The sequence below is a fragment of the Chlamydotis macqueenii genome, chromosome 6, assembly GCF_036417535.1.
Source record: "Chlamydotis macqueenii isolate bChlMac1 chromosome 6, bChlMac1.mat, whole genome shotgun sequence".
NCBI lineage: Eukaryota > Metazoa > Chordata > Aves > Otidiformes > Otididae > Chlamydotis > Chlamydotis macqueenii.
The window spans coordinates 10,283,793-10,311,536 of NC_141561.1; the positions used below are offsets into that span (position 1 = coordinate 10,283,793).

Here is a 27,744-nt window from a genome sequence, read left to right on the forward strand (position 1 = left end):
CCTGCCTGACTCTCCTGGGGTGCTTATAACCCAATTCCCCAAGCCAAACTGTATCATCAGGTCCCAAGGAAGCAGATTCCAGCCCAAAACACAGCTCTGGAAAGGCCAGAGGAGCAGCTACATTTACTGACCCTCCTGTCAAGCTCAGTTTGATTTGCAAACGGTAAGTGCCGCTCGCTGCTTCTGGATTTTGGGAGAAAGCGAAGCCATTCCCTTGCTGTGACAGAGAGGGTGGCAGGCTGAGACAGTGTCCCCGAGCTCTGCTTTTGTCATGGAACTTGCTCAGGTGCAGCCACTGCTGCCCAGCACTGCTGCATCAGCGGTGGGCTGGGACAGGAGGTGAGCTGGCCCGGTGCACCCCTCTGTATGCCCACCTCACATGGCTCGAGCATCCCAGCGAGAGCCCCCGAGACACAGCATGGGAGGTGGAGGCTCCCCACGGCTCCCTAGCCCAGCAGCCAGGAGCTGCCGAGGTTCATCTGCTCACCCGTGCCACGCTGTGCTGGCACATGGGCACCAGTGGAGCCTGCCAGCCCCGGCCCTGGGCAGATCCAAAGCAACTGCCCAGCCCCATAGAGGGGAAGGATGGGGAGGAGGGGACGGCGGGGGCACGGCCAGCTGGGCACAGGGATGCAGATGGTGCTGCTGGACCACTGAGCGATGGGCCAGGAAAGATGAACGCTGGGAGAAGAACAGTGCAGCTGACACAGGGAAAATACTTGCTCAGGACCAGCAAGGAGAAAGCAAAAAGAAAAAACAAAAAACATATAAACCCACAAACACCAGTCAAGTCCAGCACAAGCCCCGCACATTGGGTATCTCCAGGTAGAAGAGAAATAAAGCTGCCTTGCAGGCCTACATCAGGTCACCTCGTCAGAAAGACGATTCCCAAGGGCATTTCTTGAGCAACCAATACAGCCAGTCAAGGACTGGGAGCTACCGACTGAGATGGCTGTAGGGAAAATGGAGCTGCAGGACTCAAAATTCTGTGAAAAGGAAGTGAAATCTCAATAAAGAAGTAGATTTCAGTGCTTTGAAATAAAGGAACCGCAGAGGGCTGGTCATTCCCCAAGGAAATTATCATAAACCTGTAACAACAGCCTTGCCCCGCGCAAGGGAAACGTACGCAGGGAGACCCACAGGGTGCAACTGCGGCTTCACAGAAACCTGAAAGATCAAAGAGGATTCATGTAAAGTGAATCGCAATGACCAAGGCAAACAAAGCAACAATGGCAGGTTCTACAAATAAACGAAAAGGCAAAATTTGCCCTTTACACAATGCGGGAGTGCAGGTAACAAGACACGGAAAGCGCAGGCAAGTCCAACGGTTTCTTTCCTTCAGTGTCCAAGCAGGGCTGATCGTGGCGCACAAATTCAGTACCATTAAGACACGCGTGAGGAGGCTGGCGCCACAACAGGGAAAAGAAGGAGGTGAGGAGTCATCTGGGTCTCTTGGCTGCATTCAGCCACAGATGGACTTCATGGAGGTGTGATGAAGTACAGATATCCCAACGATCCTCCTCGCCCTAACCATGCCAGTAGGTTTTCTCACCTCTCCAGTATCGCCCAGCACCCAGAGCACTCGCAGCATCTCCAAGCCTCTGAAATTTTCTCTTACCCAAGGTCCCGGTGCCAGGAGCCACCAACGCAAGCTTTCTCCAGCAACCCCACATCTTCGACACAGCTTCTGTACCTCACCCCATGGATGCGAGAGGTGGTGGGTACCCCCCGTGAGCCGGGACAGCCCCGGCTGGCAGCTGGCCCTTTTTGTGGGCAGCACAGAGGTAGGAGAGGGGGGACACTTGTGGAGGACAGCAGTGAGAATGGGCTGAGATGGTTAAACCACAGCCTGCCCAGGAGAGGGGAAAGAAGTGGGGTTCGTTTCATCACAGGAACACAGAACCCATGTGCGAGGTGGGCACAGAGGGGATGGCAGTTAGGAAAGATCAGGAACACCTTCCTAACTGCAGAGGCGGTGAAGGATGTCAGGCTGGGTTCAGAGGCGCTGCACAGGCTTCAAAAACGGATCGCACCAGCATCTCCCCAGCTACACCATGGTCCAGGGATGCATGGGACAAACCCTCCGGATCCCTCCCGTCTGTGCTCCTTTCCTCTACTGAGTGAGTGAACAAAAGCTCCAGAGGGGTTTAGGGATTTTTTTTTTTTTTTTTAATCCCTGTGGGTTTGACCCAGTGTTTTTGCCTGAAGACGCTACTTTTAGTGGCAGCTCTCGGCAGCCGAGCAGCACGCTACTGCCAGCGTACGGGGACGGGGCTGCACGGCTGTGAGGAGTGGTTGGAACAGGACAGCTCTCTCCCGGCGCGGGGGTAAGAGCCATTATCTGCTCCACACCCCGTGGCACGGCTTTTAGGAGCAAGTGCGCAGCCCCTGATAGCAGAGGGAGAGGCGCGCTAAGCCGCACCCTTCCATTAAAATGAAACAGTGGCTGGCTGGGAGACGCAATTGTAAATAGAGAATTAAGGTCTGCCTGCGGCTGCTGGCTGAAATGGACCCCGTGTCTGCTGCAGCCCCGGTGGTGATGCCCTCCCGTCCCTGCGTGTTTAACCTCGGCATGGCACTGCCACCCGAGCGGACCAGGGCTGGGCCATGTGGTCAGCCCGGCTGTGCCGTGCCAAGTTGGGCCAGGTTAATGCCAAGCCGTGCTGGCCCACACTCAGTCCTGCTGTGCTGGGCCATGCAGTGAGCCTGGCTGGGTGGTGTGGGGCCGGACTGTGCGGGGCCATGCCGGATCGGGCCGGGCCGGGCTGTGTGGGGCCATGCCGAGTTGTGCGGGGACATGCCGGGCCGAGCCGAGCCGAGCCGAGCCGTGCCGGGTTGTGCGGGGCCATGGCGTGCCGCGCCGAGCTGGGCCGTGCCCGGGCCGGGTGGGAACATGCCATGCCGGGCCGTGCCGGCCCGTGCCATGTCGGGTTGTGCGGGGCCGGGCCATGCCGTGCCGTGCCGAGCGGCGCGGCGGGCACATGGGCAGGAGGGCGGAGCCCGCGGCCTGACATCACCGCTGCCGGCTCCCTGCTACCGGACGGCTCCGCTCGCCCGCCCGCCGCCGCGCAGAGGTGAGCGCCGCGGGGGGATGGACACAGCGGGATTCGCCTTTGCGGGGGACAGCGGGGCGCGGCGGGGCTGCCCCCGCCACCGGGGCCTGGCGGCACCGGCTGGGCTCGAACCGGTAGCCCTGGGGCCGCGCCGGGCGTGCGGTGCGGTGCGGGGGGTGGCTCGGCCCGGCTCGGCGGGGGGGTGCCCGTCCCGGGTCTGCGGGGGTTCCGCCCGCCGCGCTGGGTCCCGGGGCTCCGTCCCGCCGGGCCCCCCTGCGGCTCCGGGACACCCACGGCGGGGCTGGGGAGCGGGGACCGGTCCAGCCGGGGCGGGGGGGCGCGGGCAGGGCGGTCTCGGCTGTGGCCTTCTGGGTGCGACTGTTGGGTTTGGGGCTGGGGCCAGGTCCCGGCCAGAAATGTCCGAGGGGACCGGTGTGTCCCAAATCCTGGGAAGGGGCTGGTCGGACGCTGGTCCCCGGCGGGTCCGGGGAGCTGCTGGAAGGGCTGTGCCGTGTCTGTCGGACACGTCCGTGCAGGTACGGGAAACCCCCTGGCACCGGGCACCAGCCCGCCTGAAACGGGGCAGATTTCGCAGTTGGAAGCAGAGCGGTGCTTCGGATGGAGCGGGCGGGTTTGTGTCCCTCAGACGGCACTTTGCACTTCGGCTTCGCTTCTTCATTCTCAGTTCTTCAAATGCTTTGAGGAGATGAGTGGCTTCTTCCAGAAGTCAGCACTGAGATATAAAAAGCACTGAGATATAAAAAAAAATCTTGGGAGAAATCTTGGCCGGGGCCCACGGTCCCCAAGAGGCGAGCAGGGACCAGGCGTGGGGTTTCTGTGCCGGTGTGAGGGCTTAGGAAAGGTACGGGGGCTGGATCCTCTGTGGGGGGGACTTCAGCATTTGGTCCGTGTAGGGGTAAGGAAGGACGAGAGCTGCGAAGGAACTGGAGAGGTGGCTTTGTAGTAAGACCACCCCACAGGTGATGTGACGTGGGGTGGGACTGTCTCCATCCTGTGACCCCTGGCTGGGGTGTCACCTCTGCCCAGGAGTTGCGGTGGGGCTGCAACGGCCCCTTTGCTCAACAGCAGGGAGATTGGGGGAGAGTTGGTGCTCGTGATGTCTGTACCCCGCTGAGGCGAGCGGAGGAAGGATGGGTACTGAGGACCCCAGATCACTTCCCTTAATGTATTCTAAATAAAACCAATGCACAGAAAAAATGCCTCCCGTGGCAAGAAACCAAAACTGAGAGACAGCGGGAGAGGAAGGCCATCGCCTACAGCATCGATACCTCTGTGAGCTGAGGAGATGGAGGACTAACAAGATTTAAATACGATATCAAGCTTAAGTTTTCTCCTCTTTTAAAATTACATTTGCTATGAAAAAAATGTACAGTAATACAAGATCCCATAGTTAATTGCACATATTTGATTTCCTCCATAATTGTACAGAAGAAAATGTTGATGACTCAACAAGTCTTTGTTTAAAAAAAAAAGCACAGCAAACCCCAGGAAAACATGCTTTTTGAAAGCATAATTTTTTGTTGTTGTTGTTTGCTTTGCTTTTTATGTTTGTTTTTTGTTTGTTTTGCTTTTTATTGTTAGGAACTATGCTTTGACTGTGACCTTGTAACATCACACCCATAAATAGAAGCAGGTTTAGATTCAGGGGAAACACATTTTTTCCGATGGTGGAAGAAGTAGGCCAGCCACGCCGGCTCGCGAGAGATGCGGAAGGCAGTGGCAGCTGTCTTAAGACTTGTCGCACACCAAGAATTAAAACCCACCAATTGATTATCTGTAAGTTTACTGACACTGATTAGAATTAGTTTTTTGTCAAACCCACGATGGAGGCAAATGCTGATTATATCCAAATTTTAAGTTACTGCTTCTTCACAGGACAGTTTTCCCTGCAGCCCTATAGTGGATTAAGCAGCTTCCCATCTTCATCTAAGTTTAAGTGAATGTAGCTTAACTGAAAGGATAAAACGTTTTGAAAGCATGTCAGTGACGCGGGAGCTTACGTCCCGTTTCCAAAAGCCCTTAGGTACTTTGGGGCCTAAATCATTTGAACATTTTGAAAAATTTGCCCAGGGTTTAAGGGACTGAGACAGAAATTCCTCCCATCCTTTTTCCAGGTTCTCAGATTTTCAGTGAGTCTCTGTAAAGCCTTCATTGTGGTAACATTTGCGTGTGCATTTCCATTTTAGTTTGTATGAATACCTTTTGGAAAAAAAATGTCCTAAGAGCTCCCCATGGACCGTAGGCTTCCAGAATCAGCATCTGTAGATAACATGTCCACCACAAAAGTATGGTGGTGCCAACTACTGATCATGTGCAAGCACTAATAGATACCAGCAGGCATTGCTTCAGGTACTTAAAATAAATTGACTTCTCCCTGCGAGGGTGTGCTTGCCAAAGGTGGGTGCAGGAGGCAGTGCTCCAGCAGAGCTGGCTTTAAAAAACACATTAAAGACCATCAAAGAAGGATGCTGCCTTCTCTTGCTTTTCCTCCAGCTCCTGCCAGATCAGTAACATTCCCTCTTCTTCCTCCTCTCCCTCTTCCTCCTCACCTGCTTGAAGGAGCGAAGAAAAATAGGAGAGAAATGTAAAATAGATGGCCAGAACGGCACACAGCAGACGTTAGCAGCTCGGTGTTTCAGCAGGAGGGACCAGGTGAATTCGCCTCCCTGGGCTGAGCAGCGAGAGCTGGCTCTGCTCTCCGGGGTGCCAGACCAAAGACATGTTTCTGGCAGACACAGGCAAACAGCCGGGGGCAGGACGGGGAAGGCAGAGTGCTGTGGGGTCCCAGCATCTCCGGGCTGTGAGCTGACTTGCGGTGGAAAGCATCGCTCACCCACCCATCTGAATCCCCCAACAGGGCTACCGGTTGCATTCGCCCTGCCTCCCAGGAGCTGCTGGGAAAGGCAGAAGAGGTAGAGTGTGGCCCTGCACCAGTTTCCTTGCCTTTCCTGGGCAGAGCACCCCGTTTTCACAGCTGTGCGTATTCAGGGCTGGCCCAGAGCTACCTCTGTGTGCTGCGTGCTCGAGAGAGGAAAGCAAGAGATCAGCATGAGTCGGGCTGACCCTGTGCCGGAGGTCGTGTCTGCCCTCCACCCCAACCTGCCTCCTGGGCCGTCTTCTCTCCCTGTGTGGTCCTGTGAATCCTCGGAGTCACCGTGAGTGGCAAAATCAGAAAGGCGAGGGAGTGCTGATCTTGGAGACCCTTCTAACAGGCGCTGCGGCGCGGGAATAGCCAATCCAAATATTTTCATGCACACGCAGCGCAATTCCTGTGCGTCTTTCCTGGACAGAAATAAAGAGGTTTTAAGCAGCTGGAGCATGCCAGCTCCCTGCAGTGACTACTGTCAGGTCTCGCCATCTCCGAAGCCCTCGAGCTCCCAGCAGAACAGCACACGCTGCCCGGAAAAGAGCTGAAGAGATTTTCCCCAGCTCGGTTCGGGCAGGAGCGCGTCCTCCCATCGTGTCTGGCCGCAGGGCGTTATTAGATCTACCTGAGAAGCTTCCACCACCTGGGCTTTTGGCTGCTTCCCGGCTCTCCCTGCGCTTTAGGAGCAGAAGGCTCAGAAATGGGTGAGTCGCTGTGAGATGCTGGTTAACTTGTTAAGAGCAGCAAGCAAATTAAGACCCCAAAAGAAGGCAAGAGAAGCCATGCAGGACTTCTTTACAGCACATGAAGTTGTTGTAAACCATCCCTTTATGTCACTTGAGAACTGTGAGACGATAAGCAGGGAAAATAAGCTTCTTATTCAGAGCCATGTCAGCCAAAGTCACGTGTGCTGTGGCAGCATCAGCACTGCTCTACCAAAACCCTGTCTTGCTTCAGATCTGTGCTCTCCACGGTCTTATGACGAAACCTCTGGGCTTCCCAGACTTTCAGATTCCCATTTTATAACATTTTATTACAGGGCAAATCCTCCTCGGGCCTTTCATTACCCTATGGACACGGCAGGTACAGGCAGCAAGATCTTTGAGCAGAGGAAGCTCTGCAGACAAGGACTTTGCTGCAGAGAAGTGGTAACTGCAAAGGGAGGCCTTTGCCTTCAGAGAAGAGTTTGGGAGAGGAAAGTTTGGAGCAATCTGTAGCAGAACCTGTTGGTAACTGTGCTAAAAAGTACATAGCTTGGATGAAAAGAGCAAGCCAAAAGTTTGTTTTCCAGTTCCGTATTGTAGGCGGGTGGTTCTTCTGCTCAGCATTAATGTTGCCCATTTAATCTTGGGAAGGGAAATTGTCCCTGCAAAGTGACCACAGGCTAATGTATTTCTAGAGGAAAACTGTAGCCAAAATGTCTGAGCTTGTGTGGGAAAAAGAGACTGTTTGCCCTGGTGGGAAATTCCGGTAGCCATTTCTCCTCCGCTTTCCCCTGTTTTGAAAGATGTTTTTGAATTTTGGTCACAGTGAAGAACATCCCGTGGTCAGGGACGTGCCTTTGGCTTCACCACTGGCTTCCAAAGCCAACATCCTCAGTATTTATCAATGTTTAAACCACAGGGCGTACGGAGTGGGGAGGGTCAGTGCCTGTCAGCCCATGTTTTCATTAGCGGGTGATGGAGTCGGGTGACACGTCCTGCATTTGTAGGTGACACTGAGCTGGGAGGGACTGGAAATGTTTTAGAGGAGGAGAGACTAAGAATTAATGATTGTGACAAGTTGGAGAGATGATCTAAAGAACCAAGGCACATGTTACGTCCTGTGTGGTGGGACCGACTGACCACGTGGACACCGGGTGAGTGACCGGCCAGGCAACGGCTGTGGGGAGCCAGAGGACGAGGTGATGGGCACCATGGCCCATGAGTCAACAGTGTCACACAGTTGTGCAAAAGCAAACAGTATGCTGGGATGAAGAAAGAGAAGTGGCACATTGGGGAAGTGGTGTCTGTGTTTTGACCGGCAAATTTTAGGGGCTTGATTGGAAAATGCAGTTCTGGACGTCCTTCAAGAAAAGTGAGAGCAAAGAAGAGAGGCTGTTTTTGAGTAGCTATGTAGAAAAGAGTTGGGTTTCACTCTTGCAGGAAAAACTGAAGGGAGACATGACATCAATTCTCAAAATGCAGGATGTGTCTGCAGAGAAGGAGGGGACAAGTCGTTTGCCGTGTCCTTTGGGGGTAAGAGAGGAAGCAGTGAGGTTAATTGGATCGAGAGATAGAGGGGAGGAAGCTGGGCTCTGCAGGAGCTCATGGAAGTGGTTGTAACAGATAAACGCCTGATAGATGAGATAGTTGGATAAATACCTTCCCCGGGGACATGCAGCAACCCGCGGGAGCCCACGGTAGGTCTGGGGTCACAGCAGCCCCACGCGTCCCACAGCGGGCCTGGGGTCACAGGAACAGCCTCAGCGCCCAGCGATGCCTGCTGAGGGCAGGACCATCTCCCCTCCCTGCCCTGCGCATCCCGTGGGCAAAGGGACCCAAGGACGGTGGCGAGGGGAGCCTGGCTCCTCGTTTCCTCATTTTCATGGCCTGGCTGGCGTCCCGGGTCGGTTTGCAACATGGCTTTTCTGGCTGAAGTAATGCCAGCGACGGGTTATTTATTCCTTTTGCCAGTTCCTGGTTTGCGCCATCGGGGAGTTAACTCTGCTTTGGAAGAAGAGCGAGGGAAAGAGGCAGCGAGCCTGGTTTATGCCCCTGCTCCTTCCCTCACCTGCAGAACAGAAGGGTTATTTCCAGTCAGCCTGGGCAGGATGGAAAAGTCTCTCGAAATGTGGATCAGAGGTGGGGTCAAAGCAGCTTAGGATAAGCCCTTTTCTTACTTAAATCTGTTCCAGTCCCAACAGGTCCATGGTACTTGCTCTGCTCCTCGGAGGGACACTCTGGGTGTGAGAATGAAACTTAAATGTTTTATTTTCCCTGGAAACAAAAGAGCTGTAGCCAAAGAGTGAGTATTTCTGCTCACAGCAAGGCCTGAATGGAGACTTCAGACGCTGAATACTCCCCTTGAGGGTTAACGCAGCAGGAGATGCCAGCCCTGCTCTGCAAACAGAAGTTGTAGGGTTTCAGCTTCATGGTTCAAAGGTCCCTTGGTGCAGACTGAAAATCCCCTGGGGGCAGAGATCACCCCTGTCCCTCCGGTGTGTGTGTTTGTGGGACCATGCTCCATGGAGGGGCTGGGATGGAGAAAGAGAAATGGCACATTGCCCAAAGGGACCGTCCCGGTGCAGAAAGCAGGATGTTCCTCTGCAATGACTTGACCAAGGGCTTGGTACATTTGATTCCTCCTGCGGCTTGCTGGTCTTTCGACCCACGTGCTCATTAGGGGATGTAGATGATAATCATGTGCTTTATCTCAAATAACCCCCAGCGCAGAAGCTGAAGCACAGAGGAGGCTGTGTGATGACCTGCACTGAGTTGAATCCGCAGCCACTCGAGACTCAGCTGTGGTCGGTCTGAACAAAACCTGACCTCGGGGGAAGACACAAAAGCAGTTCTTTTAGCCAAGGCACTGCTGGCTCAGGCTCAGAGATGAGCTTTAGTACAAAGAGGAACCAGTTTGGTTGCACTGGACAGGACCATTACTTGGAGCTCCTTATGAGATTGCTGCCCTGTTCTTCAGCACAGTTTGACTCAGTGATATGTTAAAACACTGCTTTTTTAAGTAGAGTTATTGTAGAACTAAGTCATCCTTTATCTGATGAATCTGAATACCAAGGCAGTGAAATGGGTCTTGATTTTTTTGACCAGAACTGCAGTGAAGGCCATGCCTTGCCACCACAGGTCCATCCTTCTTCAGGGTTTGCAGCTCAAACACGGCCAGGCTGCGAGTTACAGGAACCAGCTGGGCTATCCTCCTGTACCAGAGGAAAAGAAAGGGGCCCAAAAAGATGGTCTTCTTGTTAAAGGCTTGGTCAAGGATATCAGAGTCTTCCCAGGCAAACTTGCTGGAGTCCTGTTATCGTTAGTATCTTGGTCCTCCACGTCTGTTGAAAGAGGATAACGGCAGAACCGGCTCCCCGTTAGTGGTGGGGGATGCTCTGCTCGGCAGATCAACTCTGCTGTGAGCCCAGAGACACCTGAGAAGGCTCCTACAGCCTGGCTCCGTCCAGGACGGCTGTCCTGCTGCAAAACACGAGCAAGGCTGCTCAGTGTGGGCAGAGAGGCAGAAAAACCTTGTTTGCCTGGCGCTGAGCCTAAGCTAACAGCCTCTGCCAACCCCCAGGTGGAAAATACCTTGAATTATCTGCGTTTTTCTTCTGTGAGAGCCCCTCCCTCCCTCTGCCTGGGCAACAGAGATTTGACTGCTTCGTTTCACCCAGCTTTTGTCTGTCTGATCCCATTCTTTGCTGCAGGAGTGGCCTTCTGGCCAGTTTTGGTAGAGTGCCTGGCAGAGCGGAGCTCCTTGCCCTGCTCGTTGCTCATCACTGCTGTTGTCCTGCGAATAAGCGCAGTAATTGCAACGCAGTGGTGGAACTGCACACAGGGACAAGCATGCTAGAGCTGGACATTGCATCCCTACCCAGTGATGCATGGGTGTCTTTAATATTCTAGCTGAAGGACAGCTTTGCATTGTATTAGATATATTAATTAGGAAACTGCTTCCTGGTTAGGATTGAAGATAATTTACTTCCTCTGGGCTGTGCTTTACATCATCTGGTAGCTTCCTCAGTAAGAAACCGATCTCCTTGAATTGCACGTGCCATAACTCAGCAGGGGTAGAGAGTTTCCGTGCTAGGGAAGATCAATACGTGAGGTTTATCGGAGGCTGCAGGATGCTGAAGATGCGCCCGAGCGCTGTGGGATTCACTCTTGGCCTCCTCAGCCTCCGGCTGACTGCACAGCATCCCGGCCACGGTGCTTTGGGCTGGCTTTAGGTGGGTTGACCTTGCGATGAAGAATTAGCTTTGGAAGGGTGAGTTTTAAGCAAGTAACACATTGTTCATAGGTGCAGAAAAAGCAGCATGAACGGGGTAAGTCAGGGGAGGCGGTGGGAGAGGGAAGGTCTGCGTGCTCCACAGAGATACAGAAGTGAAAAAAAACTGTTGCCTAATCAGACACTCCATTTCCAAGCATCTGTTAGGCAGAGACCACGGTGTTTGTCTCGGTGAAATGCATTTACGGTGAAAGAGGGATTTTTCTCCTCCTTCCTTGGGAGGCTTTTGGTGCATGGCAGTGATGGCAATGCGACCCACGGCCACCGGCGACAGGGACCAATACTGCTCCAAAACCCCAGCAGTCAAAGTACAACTAAAATAATCACACCAAAATCCGTGGAAAACATTTTGAGGCTCCTTACTTTTCAACTATCCTGCTGACTTCAAAGGCCATTTAATTCTGTCATCCTTTTAAATCAAAATAACTGGAGACAGCAAAGCTGTTTATCTCCAAACATTGCCAACATCTCTCTACATGTTCTGTGGCAGTTACAGGGCTGAGAAAACACACTACAAGAAAATTTGCTTGCAGCAAGATTTGCATCCCTGCGGGAGCACAGAGAGAGCTTTTGAGGTGCTTCAGATTGATTACAAAATGAATCTGCGGGTAACAACCACTTTGTCACCCTGAATGTTGATTTCTCTCTCCTTGGCTGAGAGCCAGGGATGCGTCTCTCTGTTTCGGGATAACATTTTTTGCGTGCAGGTAGTGGAAAAGGAGGCAGGGGTGTAGGAAAAAAGCTCATTAGGCTGAACAATAGTGTTGGCCCTAGAACAAATAGTTCTGCTCCACGAATAAAGGTGGAGCAAGAAGATGTGTAAAAAGTAAAGCAGTGAGCTTTTGATAAAGCATCTGATAGGAGGAAGCCAGAAAAAAAAAACAACAAACAAAAAAAAACCAAACAAAAAAAACCAACATCTTTTCAGATTGAGATGCTTTACTTTACATTAGGGGTTTTGTGGTACAGCTGGTTGTGGACTGGTCCGTCTGTGTTGCTCTCCAGTGTTCCTGTTCCCCTTGTGAGGTTGTTCGTCACCTCAAGAAGTCCCAGACATTCCCTTCTCCTTCCTCACCAACGTGTTTCTTTTCCAAACTGACAGCCCTTGTCATCTCTCTCACGCTTTCCCTATCACCCTCTTGCAGTTTTATTCCCTCTCACACTTGTTTTCTCCTGAGAGCACTTCTTCCATGAACATGTGTCTTTGGTCTCTGGGACAGGGGGTTCTTGGTGAGAGGCAAGGAGACCAGGCACACCTCTGCCTTACAAACAGTGTTGTCACCATAGGCACAATTTTTTGTATCCAGAACAGTGAATTGTAGTTTCGCCGTCCATCTGCTGAAGGTGTTTTGTAGGCTTTCCAGGACGAGCAGGACTGAGAGATCATGGTTGCTTTGTGAGAGGTCTTCTCTCCCAGTAACTCTAACTCTGTTTGATGCCAGGGAACATGAAGCTGATATTTTGAGACTGTGACGTTCAGATCTTTTTTTCTGAGTGGTTTTAACAAATTTACAGCTCATTGAAGTATACGTATAGTTGGGGGGGATTATGCCCGTTGGCAGCTCTCACCATGTGCCAGTAGCAAATTTTGGTGCTCTGGCACTTTGAGTGAGGAGAACCTTCTGCAGATTCTTTTCAGTAAAGACTGACTTCCTAAACAATCATTACCCACAGGCTCCATCTTCTCAGTATTCACTCCTTTTCCCAGATCACTTATGAGCATGTTGAAAAACACAGATCCTCAGGGAAATCCCTTGATAACCTCTTCCCATTATGAAAATTATTTCTTTCTTCTTACCCTTTGTTTCCCATTGGTAACTCTTCATGCAGAGGTGCCCTTCCCCTTTGCACCACTTCTGTTCCAATCCCAAAAAAGCCTTGGGTGAAGGCTTTTCCAAAAGCCAATGAAAAACACAGCCTGTGCCAGGGACCAGGTCACCCCGTCAGAGTGGTCACCTTCACTTTGAAGGAACTTGACTGGCTATAAGGCAAGACCGCCCACCACCAAAACCAGGTTGTTTTGGCCCCAGCATATCATTAGTTTGTTAATTATGGTGTTTATTATAATCTCTACCAGTGTGCCCAACACAAAAGGCAGATGTCCCAGTGTGTAAGTTCCCTGGGCCACCTCCTGAGTCCTTTAAAAATCTGCCCTTAAGGATTCAGCCATTCCTTAAGGGCAAATTTGCCATTCCTTAAGCTGGGAGGCAGATTTGAACCGCCGGTGCCACAGCCCAGGAGCAGCCTGGCCATTCCCTGCCTGAGCTTCATCTGTCCTGCGGGGCCAGCCAGTGTGCAGCCCGTGAATTTATTGATCTGCTTAAAACCTTTCCGTGGCCTCAATATCTAATCTGTTTCGGAGAGCAGAGTGTTACAGGGCAAAATTCATTAACGGGTTGTAAAGCTCATCAAGATCTTTCATGAGCAAATCCCATCATGTTTTAATATATTTTTTTAAATGTCACGAGTAAGTTCTCATTACTCACTGAAGAGCTGAAGCAAACAGCGCTTGCCAGACCCAAATATTGGAACAGGCAAAGGCTGCGACTCTCTTCATTTACCACTTTTAGGGCGCTTTCATTGCAGCTTAAACTCCCTGCCTTGATCCTGCTCCTCCCAACCAGAAGCCACCCTCCTAGCTCTCCCAAACATGAGCTCAGGGATCCCCATGGACCCCTGGCCCTGGGCTTTTCAGAAGATGCCTGCTGGCTCCTTGGGGCTCTGAGAGCTGCTGGTCCTGCACACTGTTAGTATTGAAGAAAAGCAAAGGATGGATGAACACAGTCTCGAGGTGCTGGATCTCACCAACACGGGAAACCTTCCTAACCCCCTTCGCCTCTGACCCACCATGGTGTTTTGTCCCCCTCCAATGGTGCTTGTACATTACTGCACACTTGCTAGTGGGTTTGGCAGATGGGTCCTGGGCTACTGGGACCAAACCCATGTGCACTTCTCTACAAGTGGCCCAAGTGGCATTTTTCCCCATGACCAGAGATGTGCTCTGGGTCTCTGTAAGAACTGCATAATAAACTTGCATTTCCCCTTGTTTTTCCCGCCAGGATGTCCAGAGGAGACATGGCCAAACCCCTCTTGGACCACCGGAGCATGGAAGGTGACCGCAGCATCACGCCTGCGGCCGGCCGCACCATCGGGGTGCTGGGGAGCGGGGACTTCGCGCGGTCATTGGCCATCCGCCTGGTGTGCTCCGGGTTCAAGGTGGTGATCGGCAGCCGCAACCCGAAGCGCAAAGCCGGCCTCTTCCCTTCTGCAGCAGAAGTCACCTTCCAGGCTGACGCGGTGAAGAAGACAGACATCATTTTTGTGGCGGTTTTCAGAGAACATTATTCCACCCTCTGTGACCTGGCTGATGTGCTGGTGGGCAAGATCCTGGTGGATGTTAGTAACAACACCGAGATCAACCATCACAAAGAATCCAACGCTGAGTACTTGGCTTCCCTGTTCCCAGCCTGCACCGTGGTCAAGGGGTTTAACGTGATTTCTGCGTGGACGCTGCAGTCAGGTGCCAGGGATGGAAACAAGCAGGTATTGTTTTCTTCTGACAAGGGCCAAATCCCTCCTGTTTCAGCAGCTGAGGTCCAGCAGTATCAGCAAATGGCCTTCGGCTCCAGGAGGGGTCTGAGTGCTGGCTGTGACATCCAGAGACCACCCATAGCTTCTGCGTTTCTTTGCTCAGAAATGAATGAAGTACCCCCACTTACTTCATGCTGTGTAGTCTTTGGAGCCTCTGCCTAAATGAAAAGTATTATTTAATTGTCTATTTATCTAAACATCGCCAATAACAGAAACTGGTGGTGCACACAGGAAAGGAAACCTGCCCAGGAGAGAAGTCTTTGGCAGCCATGGTAGATCCCCACCAGCAAACCTGCCAGGAAGCATGATGCTCAGTGGAATAACGTAGGCTTCCTCTAGCACAGCATCCCTCTCGACGCACTTGTTCCCAGCAGCCTGATCTCTCTTTGCCCTCTGTGTATCTTTCTGTTCATTGCAGGTTCCCATTTGCTCAAATAACCAAGAAGCCAAGCGCACTGTAGCAGAAATTGCTCAAGTCATGGGATTCACCCCTGTGGACATGGGCTGCATGTCATCAGCCTGTGAGATCGAGAACATTCCCCTGCGACTCTTGCCAGCCTGGAAAATCCCCATCTTTTTGGCTCTGGGGCTCTTTCTTTGCTTCTTCACATACAACCTGATCCGGCAGGTCATCCACCCTTACATCAGGGAGCAGAAGAACAAGTTGTACAAGATCCCCATCGAGGTGGTCAACACAACGCTGCCTTGCGTGGCCTACGTCATGCTGTCCCTCGTCTACCTGCCCGGCGTGCTGGCAGCCTGCTTGCAGCTCTACTACGGCACCAAATACAGGCGCTTTCCTGACTGGCTCGACCAGTGGCTCCAGCACCGAAAGCAGATCGGTCTCCTCAGCTTCTTCTGCGCGGCTTTGCATGCTGTCTACAGCTTCTGCCTGCCCATGCGCCGCTCCCACCGCTACCAGCTAATCGAGACAGCCGTCAAGCAGGTAATGTGGGCTCTCTTCAGGTCAGCTCCTGTAGTAATCTACACACATCCAGGTGTTGGGTAGCAGGCTTATTGGCCTTTGTATTCCCTTTCCAAAGAATGTGTGGGACAACGGGAATAAGCTGTTATCTGTTTGAGCACTTCTCCCGCGAGGCAGTGGCAAGTGCCCATCTGCACCTCGGACCATCCATCTTAGCAGGGTGTTGCCCATGCACTTACAGCCAGGGCCAGGATCAGACTCCCCCACACCATTGCTCCCCAAAAGCACAGACAAGCCTTCGAAACCAGCCTTGCCTGGCACCTGGTGTGCCTGAGGCTAGGGCAGAGACAGGAAAAATGCTAGGAGGGGAGAAATCCCTCCTAGTTGAGTTCCCCTCAACTTTTCTCCCTAGATTTTGGGAGATCCCCGTTTGCTTGCACTGACGTTCACAGTAGGTGCCTGCTGGAGTGACCAAGTCATAACCCAGAGGGTTTGTGTTGTAGAAGGTGTGTCCTCACCGCAGTGTGCCTCCAGCAGTTTAACAAAATGCTGGTGAAGAGCTGGTCGTAATCTAAGAGAACGAGGAAATGGAAAAGGACTTTATTGCCTTATTGAGACTCTCGGCAGCCATTATCCAGTGTGAGATTGCTGCCCTCGGGCAATTCAGCCAGCTCTGTAACTCGGCAGTGCCACGGGAAAATGTGATTCTGCCCTTCTCCTGCCTGTGGCTTCTTGCTGCTCCACCCTGCTCCCTCCTGGGACGGCGCAAGCTTCGTGCAGCGGAGTGGGGAGCCTGATCAAGGCATTGCCCCATAACCAGTCTGCTCGCTGTGCTGGGGTATTTGCCCGAGTGTTTCCAAATGCTCGTCCCAAGGGAGGGAAGGGGCCATGGGGGCAGCAGGGAGCAGGACGGCTGGTTTCAGCAGCAGTGCTTGTTCAAAGCATCCATCAAGCATCTCCAGCCTCTCCACTCCAGCCTTGAGCAGCTCCTTCTAGATGGCCACAGTCGAACATTAATCTCAGGCAAGCATCCTGTGTTCATTTCCCCTCTACCTCCTGTTTTCTAGCAACATCTTTGTTTAGTAAATTAAACCCATTTAATGGGCTAAAGAGGACGGTTCTAAATGTTCCTCTTTGCCATGCAGCATAAAACCCATCTTCCCTTCCATTAGGATGAACAATTTCCCCCCTAAATGCACTTAAAACAAAGGTTATTAGGAGACTACTGCATATTCAAGCATCTATATTTGTTTTCATGGCTTTACACTGACTTCTCATTCCAATTATCTTTCCAAATGCGACTTTGGGGCTTGCTGCTGTGGTTACAGGCTGTGGGAGCTAAGAGCATTCAGCGGTTCTTCCCAGCAGGCTCCAAATCTGGTCTAGTTTGGCCAAAAAGCGGTGGGATAAATGAGCATTTCCAGACCTCCCAAATAGGCAAGTAGTGCTGGAGGTGTGACCAGGACCCAGTGTTCATCCAGGAAACCTCCTTCCAAAACCAAAATGAATACACATAAAATTCAGTTCCTCTATTTCTAAGCGCTCCGTTTTAACAAACCTTCATTGTCATGCCAGGCTATGGAGAAGAAGATGAATATCTGGGTAGAGGAGGAAGTCTGGAGGATGGAGATTTATATCTCCGTTGGAATAATTGCCCTGGGCTTGCTGTCGTTACTTGCCATCACTTCACTTCCATCCATCGCAAACTCTCTCAACTGGCGGGAATTCAGTTTCGTTCAGGTAAAGTTGACATTTGCCGATGCCAGGGAGTGATTTTGCAGTCACAGCCGTGGATCCCCCCGCCTGGGAGGTGACACAAGGGCAGCGGGATGTGCTGTGTTCCAGGGGCTGCTCTCGTGCAGGGCTCGCCCCGTCTGCCGAGGGTGCCGCTGTCTCGTGGGGAAGGAAGAATGTAATGTGTCAGGGCATCCACGTGAGGATTAGCAGCAGGCTCTGCAGGAGGGACTCTAATGTCTTGGCTGAAGTTCTTTCTCACCCTGCATTTAGCAGCATTAGAGATCCTGAGGAAAAAACAGTCTGGGCCTTGCCTGCGTGACACCCCCCTGCAGAACCCCTTCCCCTTGCTCCGTACCCGGGAGCAGAGCTGCCGTTCACAGCTAAAAACCTCCTGAAGTCACGCAAGGCAGAAAGCCTCAGGGTCATTTGGAGAGGGGGCAGGATTGTCTGGAGCTGCTGCGGAGGGGAGACAGCTGGATGGGGGATGCAGATCTGCCCTCCCATTTCAGGGAGAGTGAGCTTCTGAAAAGTTAACAGTTAGGAAAGCACCTGGGAGGACAGCACAGGGAAAGGTCAGGTTTGGCAGAGCTTGCTTGTACCCAAATATTGAATAGACAGGTTCAAAAATCCCTAGACTGCTCTATAAAAATGCCAGAGCTCAAGAAGCACAGAGAACTGGGTGGGATTTCAATGAAAAGTCCATGTCTGATTCTAAAAAGTTAATTAGGAGTGTAATTTTTCTTTCTCCAAAGTCACTCAGTGGTTTAGGAGCCTTCTTTCCCCTTGCAGGGATGTCCAGGCTCCCAAGGGCCAAATTCCCATAGGGACCTGAATCCACGATGTGGGACATTCACAAACCCCAGGCTCGGGGGCTGCAGCGCTCTCAGGGATGCGCTTGGAGCCAGGCGTAGGGCTGACTAATGGGGACAGCAGGGAATGAACCTTCAAGTGTTCCCTGCACATTAGAGCTCAGATTGAGGCCAAACTCCCCAAATTCCACTCACCATCTCAGTGTCGTATCCCATGGCCTTGAAACCCCTTGTTACTTGTGTTTCCTACATCGCTACTGCATGGCATGCACTGAGTTTCAAGTCCTGCTGCTGTGCCCCATGTGGCACCCTGACAAGCATGACCCCCCCATGGGTCCCTGTGTCCCCCCGCATCCCTCCTGCAGAGCCTCCCCCGCGTGTCACATCTAGCCCTTCAAAAGGGGAGGGCAAGGTTTGGGGACACGGAGGTGAATATTTATCATCCAGCCTCTCCTGTTGGAGCTCTTCGGCAGCATATAAATAATTCAATAGTCATTAGAGCAGGAGTTTGAAGTCTGCTCCCCCACAAGTGCCCCCATCACCAAGCAAGCAAGTCAGTTGGCTTTTTTTTTTTTTTTCCTCTCTGGCTGTGGGCTAGCGAGTAATTATTTACACTGAGTAGAAGAGCTTCTCCAGGAGAGCTTGACCCCAGGAGATCGTCCCTCGGGGAGGAGAGAGACCTGGCTTTAAACCTCTCCTTCGGATCGGACAGCAGGAGCATATTAATTCTCACCACTGCGTCTCAGGGGAGGGCTGCAGCCACTGGGACATAGGATAAATCGATCCTGGCGTAGGCATCTCACACCAGGAATCCCAAATGAAGGGAGGTCTCTCCTCGCAGCCTGGGAGGAGGCTTTGAAATCCCCTGCATCTCCCTTTGGCTCCGCGGGCAGCCCGGCAGCTCTCTTGGAGGGTGCCAGCGGTGCGTCACGGAATAGACACGTGGTCACGGCAGGCAGCACTGCCGTCTCCTACCAGTGTACAGAACACGACTGGCGCGTCTGCCCTTCGGGACCCCTTCCCGCATCTTTCTAGGGGTATGTCAGCACTGGAACCAGACCAATACGTGATGCTCGGCTCCAAAATAGCTCTTGGCTGCCCCACATGGGAACCAGCTGGCTTAGTCCATGGAAAGATACTCACACCTATTTCTGTCCGCGTGGGATAAAGCATGACAGTGTGATATGATGTTAGCTTCTTAGCTTCCTTTTTTTTTTTAATGAGGCCTCTTACAAATGATTCACTCTTCAGTAAGTTGGTGGTGCTTTTCTTGAGGAAAGAGGCTCCAGAGGCTAACATTCACACGCCACAATGTGATCCTCCCTGAATTAATGCACACTGGCACAATGTAAATACAAGGGGTGAGGCGCACGGCTGCTTTCTCAAATATTTGGGATGTCTAGCACTTGGCCCTTTTACAGCGAAGCAGAGGCATCGCGGCTTCCCGTGCCTGGGAAAAGTGAAAGACAGGGAAAATGGGGAGCGCAGCTACCCCAGCCAGATGTCTCCCAGAAAACGCAGGAATTCGTTGCCGTCTCAGTTGAACTGGCTAGTGTGTTTGAGAGACACTCTACCAAAAGCCACATTTGAGAGAGGGTTGGGGCTTGTTACAAATCCAGGAGCCACTTCAGTCCCCTCCTTAGCCGGAGCTTCCCAATCTGACATTTTCCAGCAGCAGTGCGTGCATGTGTATCAGTGTCACGGGATACTGCCACGCTCTTAAAATACAGATCTGTTGCCTGACGGGCCAAAAATCCCATTTGTATTGTTGCTAAGGTTTTAGAAAAAGAAATGGGCAATTTTTATAGTAGTTCCTGCACACATACAAATTTCAATTAAATATAGGTAAACTGGCTACACAGTTCCCCTACCATGTCCAGTTCTGATTAACAGAAAACGTACAGAATCTAGGCACTGGATAGCAGGAATGATTCATGTGTAATTCAACTTATAGGAGACATTTTTAATGTTACCTGGTGATTTACAAATCAACTCTAGTTGGCTGAGAAGTAAAAATGTGTATGATTGCCTTTACCTTCCCACCCTGAGAAGTCCTGCTGGAATCTGAAGGTTGACTCGACCTGGTTTCTTTCTTCGCTCATGTATCGCAAGATCCGAAGAATCTGTCATCAGACCTTTTCTAACCCCGCTGTCAAAGAAGTGAGAGCCAGAGCCGCTTTCACAGAGCTAATGACTTCATGGGACTGACGGCAGCAGAAGTCAGGAACGTATTTGGGTCAGGAAGGGGCTGTTTGCTTTGGATGCTGCCCAGACATTGCTAAATAAGCCACACGCGACTGAATCACCTTCGCTGATGCATTACAGGGAGCCTCGCAGACACCAAGGCAATGGGGGGATACAAGAGTTAATACAGAGCAGAAAATAGATGCAAAACCTGCATTAGGAACTTCATGCAGGCATCTTTCTGAAGGCTTTAATACTTCACATGGGTGGTGGTCCCATATCCCCCATGCTGTGATGGTGAAAAAAAAAACCCCTGCCACTGTTTAAAACAAACAAAAAAAAAAAACCAAAAACCTTCATAGCCAGAAACTGCATTGAGAGGATAAATGGGAACAGACCTTCAAAACTCGGTGCTGTGTGAGGGCTGAGCACGTTGGCAAATGGGCCCCTGTGGGGTGCTCAGCTGGCTCTGCATTGTACTGTACTGAGGATGTATTGAGCTGTATATCCTCAGCTAAGCTGCCATCAGCAAAACTTTTGTCTTTCATGCACTTAGAGATCAACCTCTGCCTGGCTGACAGCTTGTCTGGTGGGTGCAGCCATGGGGCCCTGCTGACCGCAGGTCCTTCAGCCAGCCGATGGCATTGGGACTGCGCCCGGGCACCCCCTGCCCAGCCCCAGCACCCAGGCTCTCACCAGACAGCCCTGCGTTTGTGTTAGGAGCGGATCAGCCCATTGCTGCGCTCCGAGGAGCTGCCAGTGCTGTTTCCAGCCACCAGCAGCTTATCCATGCGTTTTTCTGCCAATTAGCTTTTTTGTTTCATGTGCCTTGACAAGATCAGAGTTGGGGGATGACAGATAAGCTATGGGTCAGGTCCTCATGTTAGGTTCAACTGCAATCACAGTGTATTCCAGTGAACTCCTCCTTAATTTTCCAAGTAAAACCAATCTGCATCCTGTTGGGTTTGCTGCTGGTTACCACTTTGGCTTAGGAATCTAATGTGGCTTCTGGTAAGAAGAGTGGCTGTCCCTGGAAGAAAGGAATGGTGCAGTGATACACGCTGGACTGAAGATCAGTTCACAGGTCTGCTCCTGACTCCTGGCACGACCTTAAGAAATGTTCAGCTGTAACACAGAGAGAAGAGTTCCCTAACTTGGCAGGGTGTCCTACGGGTGAAATCTTGGCAGGACTCAGTGACACCCACATGAGTGCCTGATAGGTGCTGTAAAAGTGAAGTGCCCAGCTCTGGTAGCACGTTTTAGAGCTCTCCTTCCCTTCCCTGCCCTGTCCTCTCAGCTGCCTAAATGACTAGCTCTCTAAGTTAGAGGATCTTTGGTCTAGTTTGTTGGTAACAACCTTTTAAAAAGTTGACTGGGCTTTTAAATAATTTCCCAGAAATCAAAACTAGGAAGGGATGCTTTGAATTGAGTCGTTTTCCAGCTGAGATTACTTTTTCAAGAGAAAATTGTGAGAGCTCTTCCTCCTGTCTTGCCCTGGTCCCCTATTTCCCTGCTGTGTCCTCTTTCCCAGACATACCTTCAGGAAGACTGCTTCTTGCTGATCCCTGACTAGCTGCACCATATCTTGACTTGTAAAGGCTTCCTTCTCTGAGTTAGGGACATCAGCAGCAAAATTTTCCCTGTGTAGGCATCTTGAAATGTGGTTGTTATTGCAAGCTTAGACCAAGCATTCAAAGTAGGGCAGCAGAGCAATATGCTACACCCGTACTTTTCTTTGAAAATACAGCAGCAAAGGCTTGTACTGGAGATGCTTTCAGGAGTGAGAGCCCGGCCCCTGCTGAGTGCCAGCAGGCAGCGGGAGCTGGCAAGCTCGGAAGCCACCACCTCCGATGCAGGCAGGAAACCACCCATGAGGGGAGCACAGTTTAAAACCCCTCCTGAGAGCAACCCTCAGAGGGAGCAGAAAATACGCATGCAAAGTGCTTGGGAGCCATGATCTCAGCTGAAAATGGGGCAAGTGCTTGCCTGCAGAGCGGGGACTGGGTCCTTGCTGCCTCCCCAAGTGGATAAAGGGCTCTTGACTCCCATTTCAAGGACTTAGTCCATCACAGCCTGACAGTCTGGCTCACGAACGAACACAGATCTCTAGGACAGAGAAGGAAACCCTTCAGGGCTGTTGCTTACCTCAGACCAGAGCATTTCTGTCTCCGCAATCTTATTTTCCTGTAGATGACAGCAGTTACCTGAATGTGTCTTTGCTCTGTGCCAGGCTGCAGCCTCACTGACTTCTGACAGTGCCAACTGCTGGTCCAGAGCCACGATGCTGATGCTTCACCCCGCTGGTCAGCAGCCGCTCACCAGCCATGAACCAGCACGCAGCGGAGCCGGCAGCTGCGGCTCGGGAGGAGAATTTCTGACCTGCCTGTGGTTACGTGCTTGGCAGGGGCTGGGGGCTGCTTCGCGTGGAGGCAAGAGCCCACCCCTCAGCCGAGTTGGCAGCATCTTCCAGGAAACTCCTGCTGAGTTTCTAATATCACACTTAACCTCTGATTAGAAAAAGAAAAATGCAGTCTGGCATGCGACCCGAAAGAGGTTTCCAGTCGCGTTTTATTCTGTCCAAGAAACACAGGAATACTCATTGATTTCTCTGTGCCGTGTACGCTTACAGAATAGAGTTTAAAAATACAGGAAAACAGACAGGCACGAGGTCCTCTACTAACTAGCATGTGTTTCTCTTCCTTCTAGTCCACCCTTGGATTTATTGCCTTGGTAATCAGCACTCTGCACACACTCACGTACGGATGGTCGAGAGCCTTCGATGAGAACCAGTACAAATTCTACCTGCCTCCGACCTACACCCTCACGCTGCTCGTCCCATGTACTGTGATCCTAGCAAAAGTCATCTTCAACTTGCCCTGCATCCGGCACAGACTTCTGCGAATCAGGAGAGGCTGGGAGAAGGGGAGATACGTGAAGTTTGTCCTGCCCAGTGCAACGGGGGAATATTCAAGCGGGGAGACGTCTAGCAATGTCTAACAGACCCCGGTTGTGACAGAGGATTTCAAAGCACTATCAGCATTTCTATAAAGGTGTTTCTTTTTCTTAAATATGTGTATGTTTTGGTATAATTGTATTGTGGGTAAATAATAAAATTTGGTGACTTTAGAAAATGGATGACCATGAAACTAGTTTAGATAGTAGTAGTTAAATTATATGCCGATTTTCTAGGACAATTATTGCCTTAAAAATGACCATGAAAGCCCAGCTAGTAGCACTCATATTCATGGGAAACTGATGTACTCTGTTAGTCAGATCAGTCACTTGAGGTACTGGCTGGCAGCTCCTCAGACCAGTGTTTCTCGGTTGCTTCCCTAGCTGCTCTCAAAAATTTCAATGCCTTTTTTTTTTTTTTTTTAATATGAAGTAGCACAGATTTTTCTGGGTTTTATGACAGCAAAGATATCCTGCCTCTTGAGTGTCTGGATCAATCAAGGCAGTGAGGTTTAGAAAGATGAATCGTCTCTGGTTTTGGTCTCCTCAGTGAACAGCATGGACAAGTAAGAACAGCAGTATCCATGTTATGTAGCATCTGCAGATTTTAGTAAAAGCATCCAACCTGACAGCAAGTCCCAGTATCCATGTTCTCTCAGATACAGGCAGCACTTCTGGTCCTGTAAGCTGTGCCTGGTGCATGTTTATAAGCTACAGAAATGAAGCACCTTTTCCAGCAGTATAAAAGCATTTTAAGAGAGAGATGTCCCTAACATCACACATCTGGGCTGCACTGCTCTCTCCGAGATGACAACTGCTGCTGCTGCATGTTCTCTGTTTTACTAAGCTGAAGTTTTAGGCAGTATTTGGTGGAAATAGAGCGAAGATAATTATCAGAAAGACCTGCTGCTTCACAAAAATTACATGGCGAAAACCAAGGCCTTCCAGCTGGCCTTACATGAAATAATAGGGTGAAGCTTTTAGAAGTCATTGTAACCTGAACATGCCCATTTACGGAGATAAAAGAGCAGCTCTAAACCCATTAGTTTCAGTAGCAATGATAAGATCTTCAAATGGTCTTGCAAAGGGATCAGTGAGTCTTGACCACAACGGGAAAGTACAGCAGTTGTACATGTTGAGCACAGTCCTTCATTGCCTTGCACCTTAGAAAGTCACGTCTAGATCACAAAGCAGGTCTCAAATGCTCTTCAGACTTCACACCCACTTTGGACAGGGTACAGGGCAATGAAGAATTCTGTCCTAATTTCATTTTCCACCTGTCACTTCCTATCCCTTCAAGTTCTTGCTCTTTATCAGAATAATTCTTTAGGTTTTGGACATCCAAATCACCAAACAGAGAATGGACAGCCATTCACAAAAGCTCATTTAAAAGCAAGCAATCGAGATGACACAAGAAGACTACCTCAGCAAGGTCAGATACGAGGACATGGCTGGAATAGCCTCATTTTCCTACAGTTAAGTAAAAGAGACTCCGTGTTCAGTATTGCTTTGAAAAACGACAGCTGAGGTATGGTTTGTGGGATAAGAAAGTACTTGTTTTTAGACCGGTTAATATAAATGGTGGGGTTGGGGGGAGAAATGATCAACTTTGGGGCACATAAGCCCTTCTACAAGCCAACATTGCTTCTGTAACCTGACTGATTTCTACAGGGACAGAGGATCTTAAGAATTCCCTGTTTAGCTCAGATAACCAGAGTGAGTAATATTCTCCAAGTGATGATACTGAGGGATTTCAGTTCTTGCCTAAGGCTTACAGTAAAGTCTCCAAATGCCACTTCTTTTCACTGAATAGAAAGAAATGAGGGAATGCCCAGGTTTCAGAATCAGCTGGGTTTCTTATTTATTTATTTAGGCAACACAAGGAAGGTACCATTCTTTCCCACTGTCCCCTTCAGAAAGCTGTAGTTATTCAGGTTTCCCCATCCACCTCCACAACCAAACTCAGATCAGCCCCTGATCAAATCACTTACAAAGCAGATTGATTACCTGGCACTATTTATTTGTGTTTGAGTGGTGGGTTAAGTTTCTGCATGGATTTGAGACAGCTTCACCTGAGTATAATCCCACCCACTCCAGTTTAACTCGTCCTTGAGGGAAAACTGGATTCAGCAAGCTTGTTCTAGTCTTCTCTTCCATTCATCATCAAAGTCAACATAAAAGCCTCAGTTTACACTGGTTATAACAGTGTATTCCAATGCCTCTTTTTCCCACCTAAGTTTCTTTTCACATCTGTAGGTCAGGCAAGACTACTGCTTGGTAGCAAAAAAAAAAAATATTAGAAAAAGATTAGGAGGCAGGTAAAGAACATTACACAGGCTTGCAGGCTTTGTCTTCAAGGGGAAAGGTGTGGGTTTATTGTGAGTCATTGCAAGGTTACAGACTCACCTTTCTGCCCAGCTGAAGTAAGGTTTACACCTTTGCTTTGTCTACATGACCTTCACGCCCACGCACCCTTTCCCACTGATGGCAAAGGGACAGTTTTCACGAGCAGAAGCAGAGACAGGCACCCAGACCTACCCAAGGAGCTGACTCCATTAGTGAGTCACCACGTGCTTTTCAGACGGACCCAAGCCCACATGGACAGATGAGCCAGTTCAAAATCCCCACAGCTACCACAGCTCCACAGCATCCAAAAAAAAGGGTGGTCAAGAATTTCCAGGTAGTGCCTGTGCCAACACACTGTCCAACCAGTCACCATCCCTTTGAAAGGCTGAAACCAGTTCCTGTAAATGAGAACAGCATTTCAAATGGTGCCCTCTGTAGGCGTCTGGTCCTCACAACCTTGGACACAACAGTTCGAGTAATTTCTTCTGATTCTGGAACTCTGAAAAGTAGTTTGAGGATTTTTTCAATTTATCTTTTCCCTACACATTTTTTTTTATGTGGATAGGGGGTTTAGTGAGGTTAGCTTAAAATGTACCAATTAACTGGTTTTGTACTTGGAGTTTCTCTCTGTATATATGTATACACACACACATATATATTACTGCAGAATATATAGCTGGAATGTAAATTCTTTATATTTTTATTTTCTGTATTGCCTACTATGTGCCTCTGGGATATGTAAGAACCAACTGAAAAGCTGTAAGAGTGAGGCCAGTTTTAATCACTGGCATCTGTGGTTATATTAAAGACATTCTGAACAGTTCTACGTAATTGTATCAGAACTCGTTTGGGTCTTTTTTCCCTCCTTCCCCTGAACAATACCATTACTTTCATGGCAGTAGTAGAGAGTAATATAATTATCCAGAACTTAACCACTAGGAAATAAAACCTACTACAGCCACCAGCTGTTTAGAGTCTCGTTATCAAGGTAATAAGTGAAAATGATCACTGTTGTGACCCAGTGCATCGGAGCCTCTGTTACGGAGTTCCCGTGCACGCGGGAGGGCGCGAGTGCGTACAGACATGCATTTCATTACAAAACGCTGGTGATACGACACAGCAGTTGTAACACAGGATCAGACAAGCTTAATTCACGAGACAAAAAGTGCTGTTGATACGGAGCTCAAGGAAGACGGCATTCCAGGGTTTATGGGGCTGGAAAGAAAAAGGGAGTTTTAATACTACCAATTTGTTCTCCATTTCTTAAGTCTTCTCCGGAGAAGTGGCATGCCAGATCAACCAACTTCTGGACCTGCAGTGTTGCATTTTAATAAGCTAATTTGTAAGTTGATTTTAATGAGTTCATTTAAATTCCTGTGCTGAAGATTAACCTCTGAAGGTACAGTTCTCCCACTCCTTCTGTTTTATAGTATGAGGCTTTTAACAGTGCAATTGGGTTCTTGCTCTTCAGGGATTTACTTAGAAAGTGATGTATCACACTACAATTAAATTTTTACAGGGATGCACTTGCTTCAGCACCTCTATGCAATATATTTCCTCCAGTCTCTCCAAGATGGCCAGTACAGCTGTATGACCTGCTACAATCAGCCACAAAAGTCTAGTGTTATCCTTGAGCTCAAAATTTCACACACAAAGCTAGTGGGATCTGCGGACGGTGCCTCAGGTTTGAAGAAGATTTGTTACACTAGGACAGTTTTCTTTTATCTTTTTATTGTGCCTTAATAAGCAGCATCAGTTTTGCAGAATTTCTGCACAAGGTTTTTTAGCGCAAGTCAGAACCACGCTTATTTTAAAGTTGAGCATGCAATACACGGCAGGAAGATACCATCTATGATTAGAGACAGTTCTCGTTAGCAGAGCGTGTGCAGGACTTCCATCATCAAAGACTGAAAATAACTGTTGTGTGTGGCCAGTCAGGAAGATCACATATTACAAGCCACAGTATTGCAGGAACCTTTCAAAGACTTAAAGTGGCACTACTGCAGTCCTCCTAGAGAGATAATCTGCTCTAGATTTAGAAACCTCAGCACTGGAGGATCCACTACAGCTGGTGTTCTCCTGGTTAGTTACTCTCCTTACCTGTTTCCCATACCTGATCTGCAATTAGGTAGCCTCAGCTGCTGCTCCAGCATGCCAGCCTGCCAGCTTAAAGAGATATCTATCATCAGGTGTCCGCATTTCAGTAGCAGTTTTATTCAGCACTCTAGAAAACAAAGTTACTGTGCAGGATTCAAGTCTGTTCTC

At 50.1% G+C, this 27,744-nt stretch overlaps 1 protein-coding gene across 2 annotated transcripts; it reads left to right on the forward strand.

Moving 5' to 3' along the window:
* Nucleotides 1-26,315, forward strand: STEAP3 (STEAP3 metalloreductase). 2 transcript variants are annotated; one of them, XM_086750728.1, is made up of 5 exons: nt 1-163; nt 13,995-14,478; nt 14,945-15,472; nt 17,027-17,191; nt 22,888-26,315. In XM_086750728.1, the coding sequence occupies exons 2-5, from the start codon at nt 13,996-13,998 to the stop codon at nt 23,176-23,178; spliced, it is 1,467 nt and encodes a 488-aa protein (XP_086606854.1). In that variant the 5' UTR covers nt 1-163; nt 13,995; the 3' UTR covers nt 23,179-26,315. The 2 variants fall into 2 exon arrangements, with proteins under 2 accessions (XP_086606854.1, XP_086606853.1); XM_086750727.1 differs by lacking the exon at nt 1-163 and adding an exon at nt 3,034-3,074.
* Nucleotides 26,316-27,744: the final 1,429 nt, after the last annotated feature.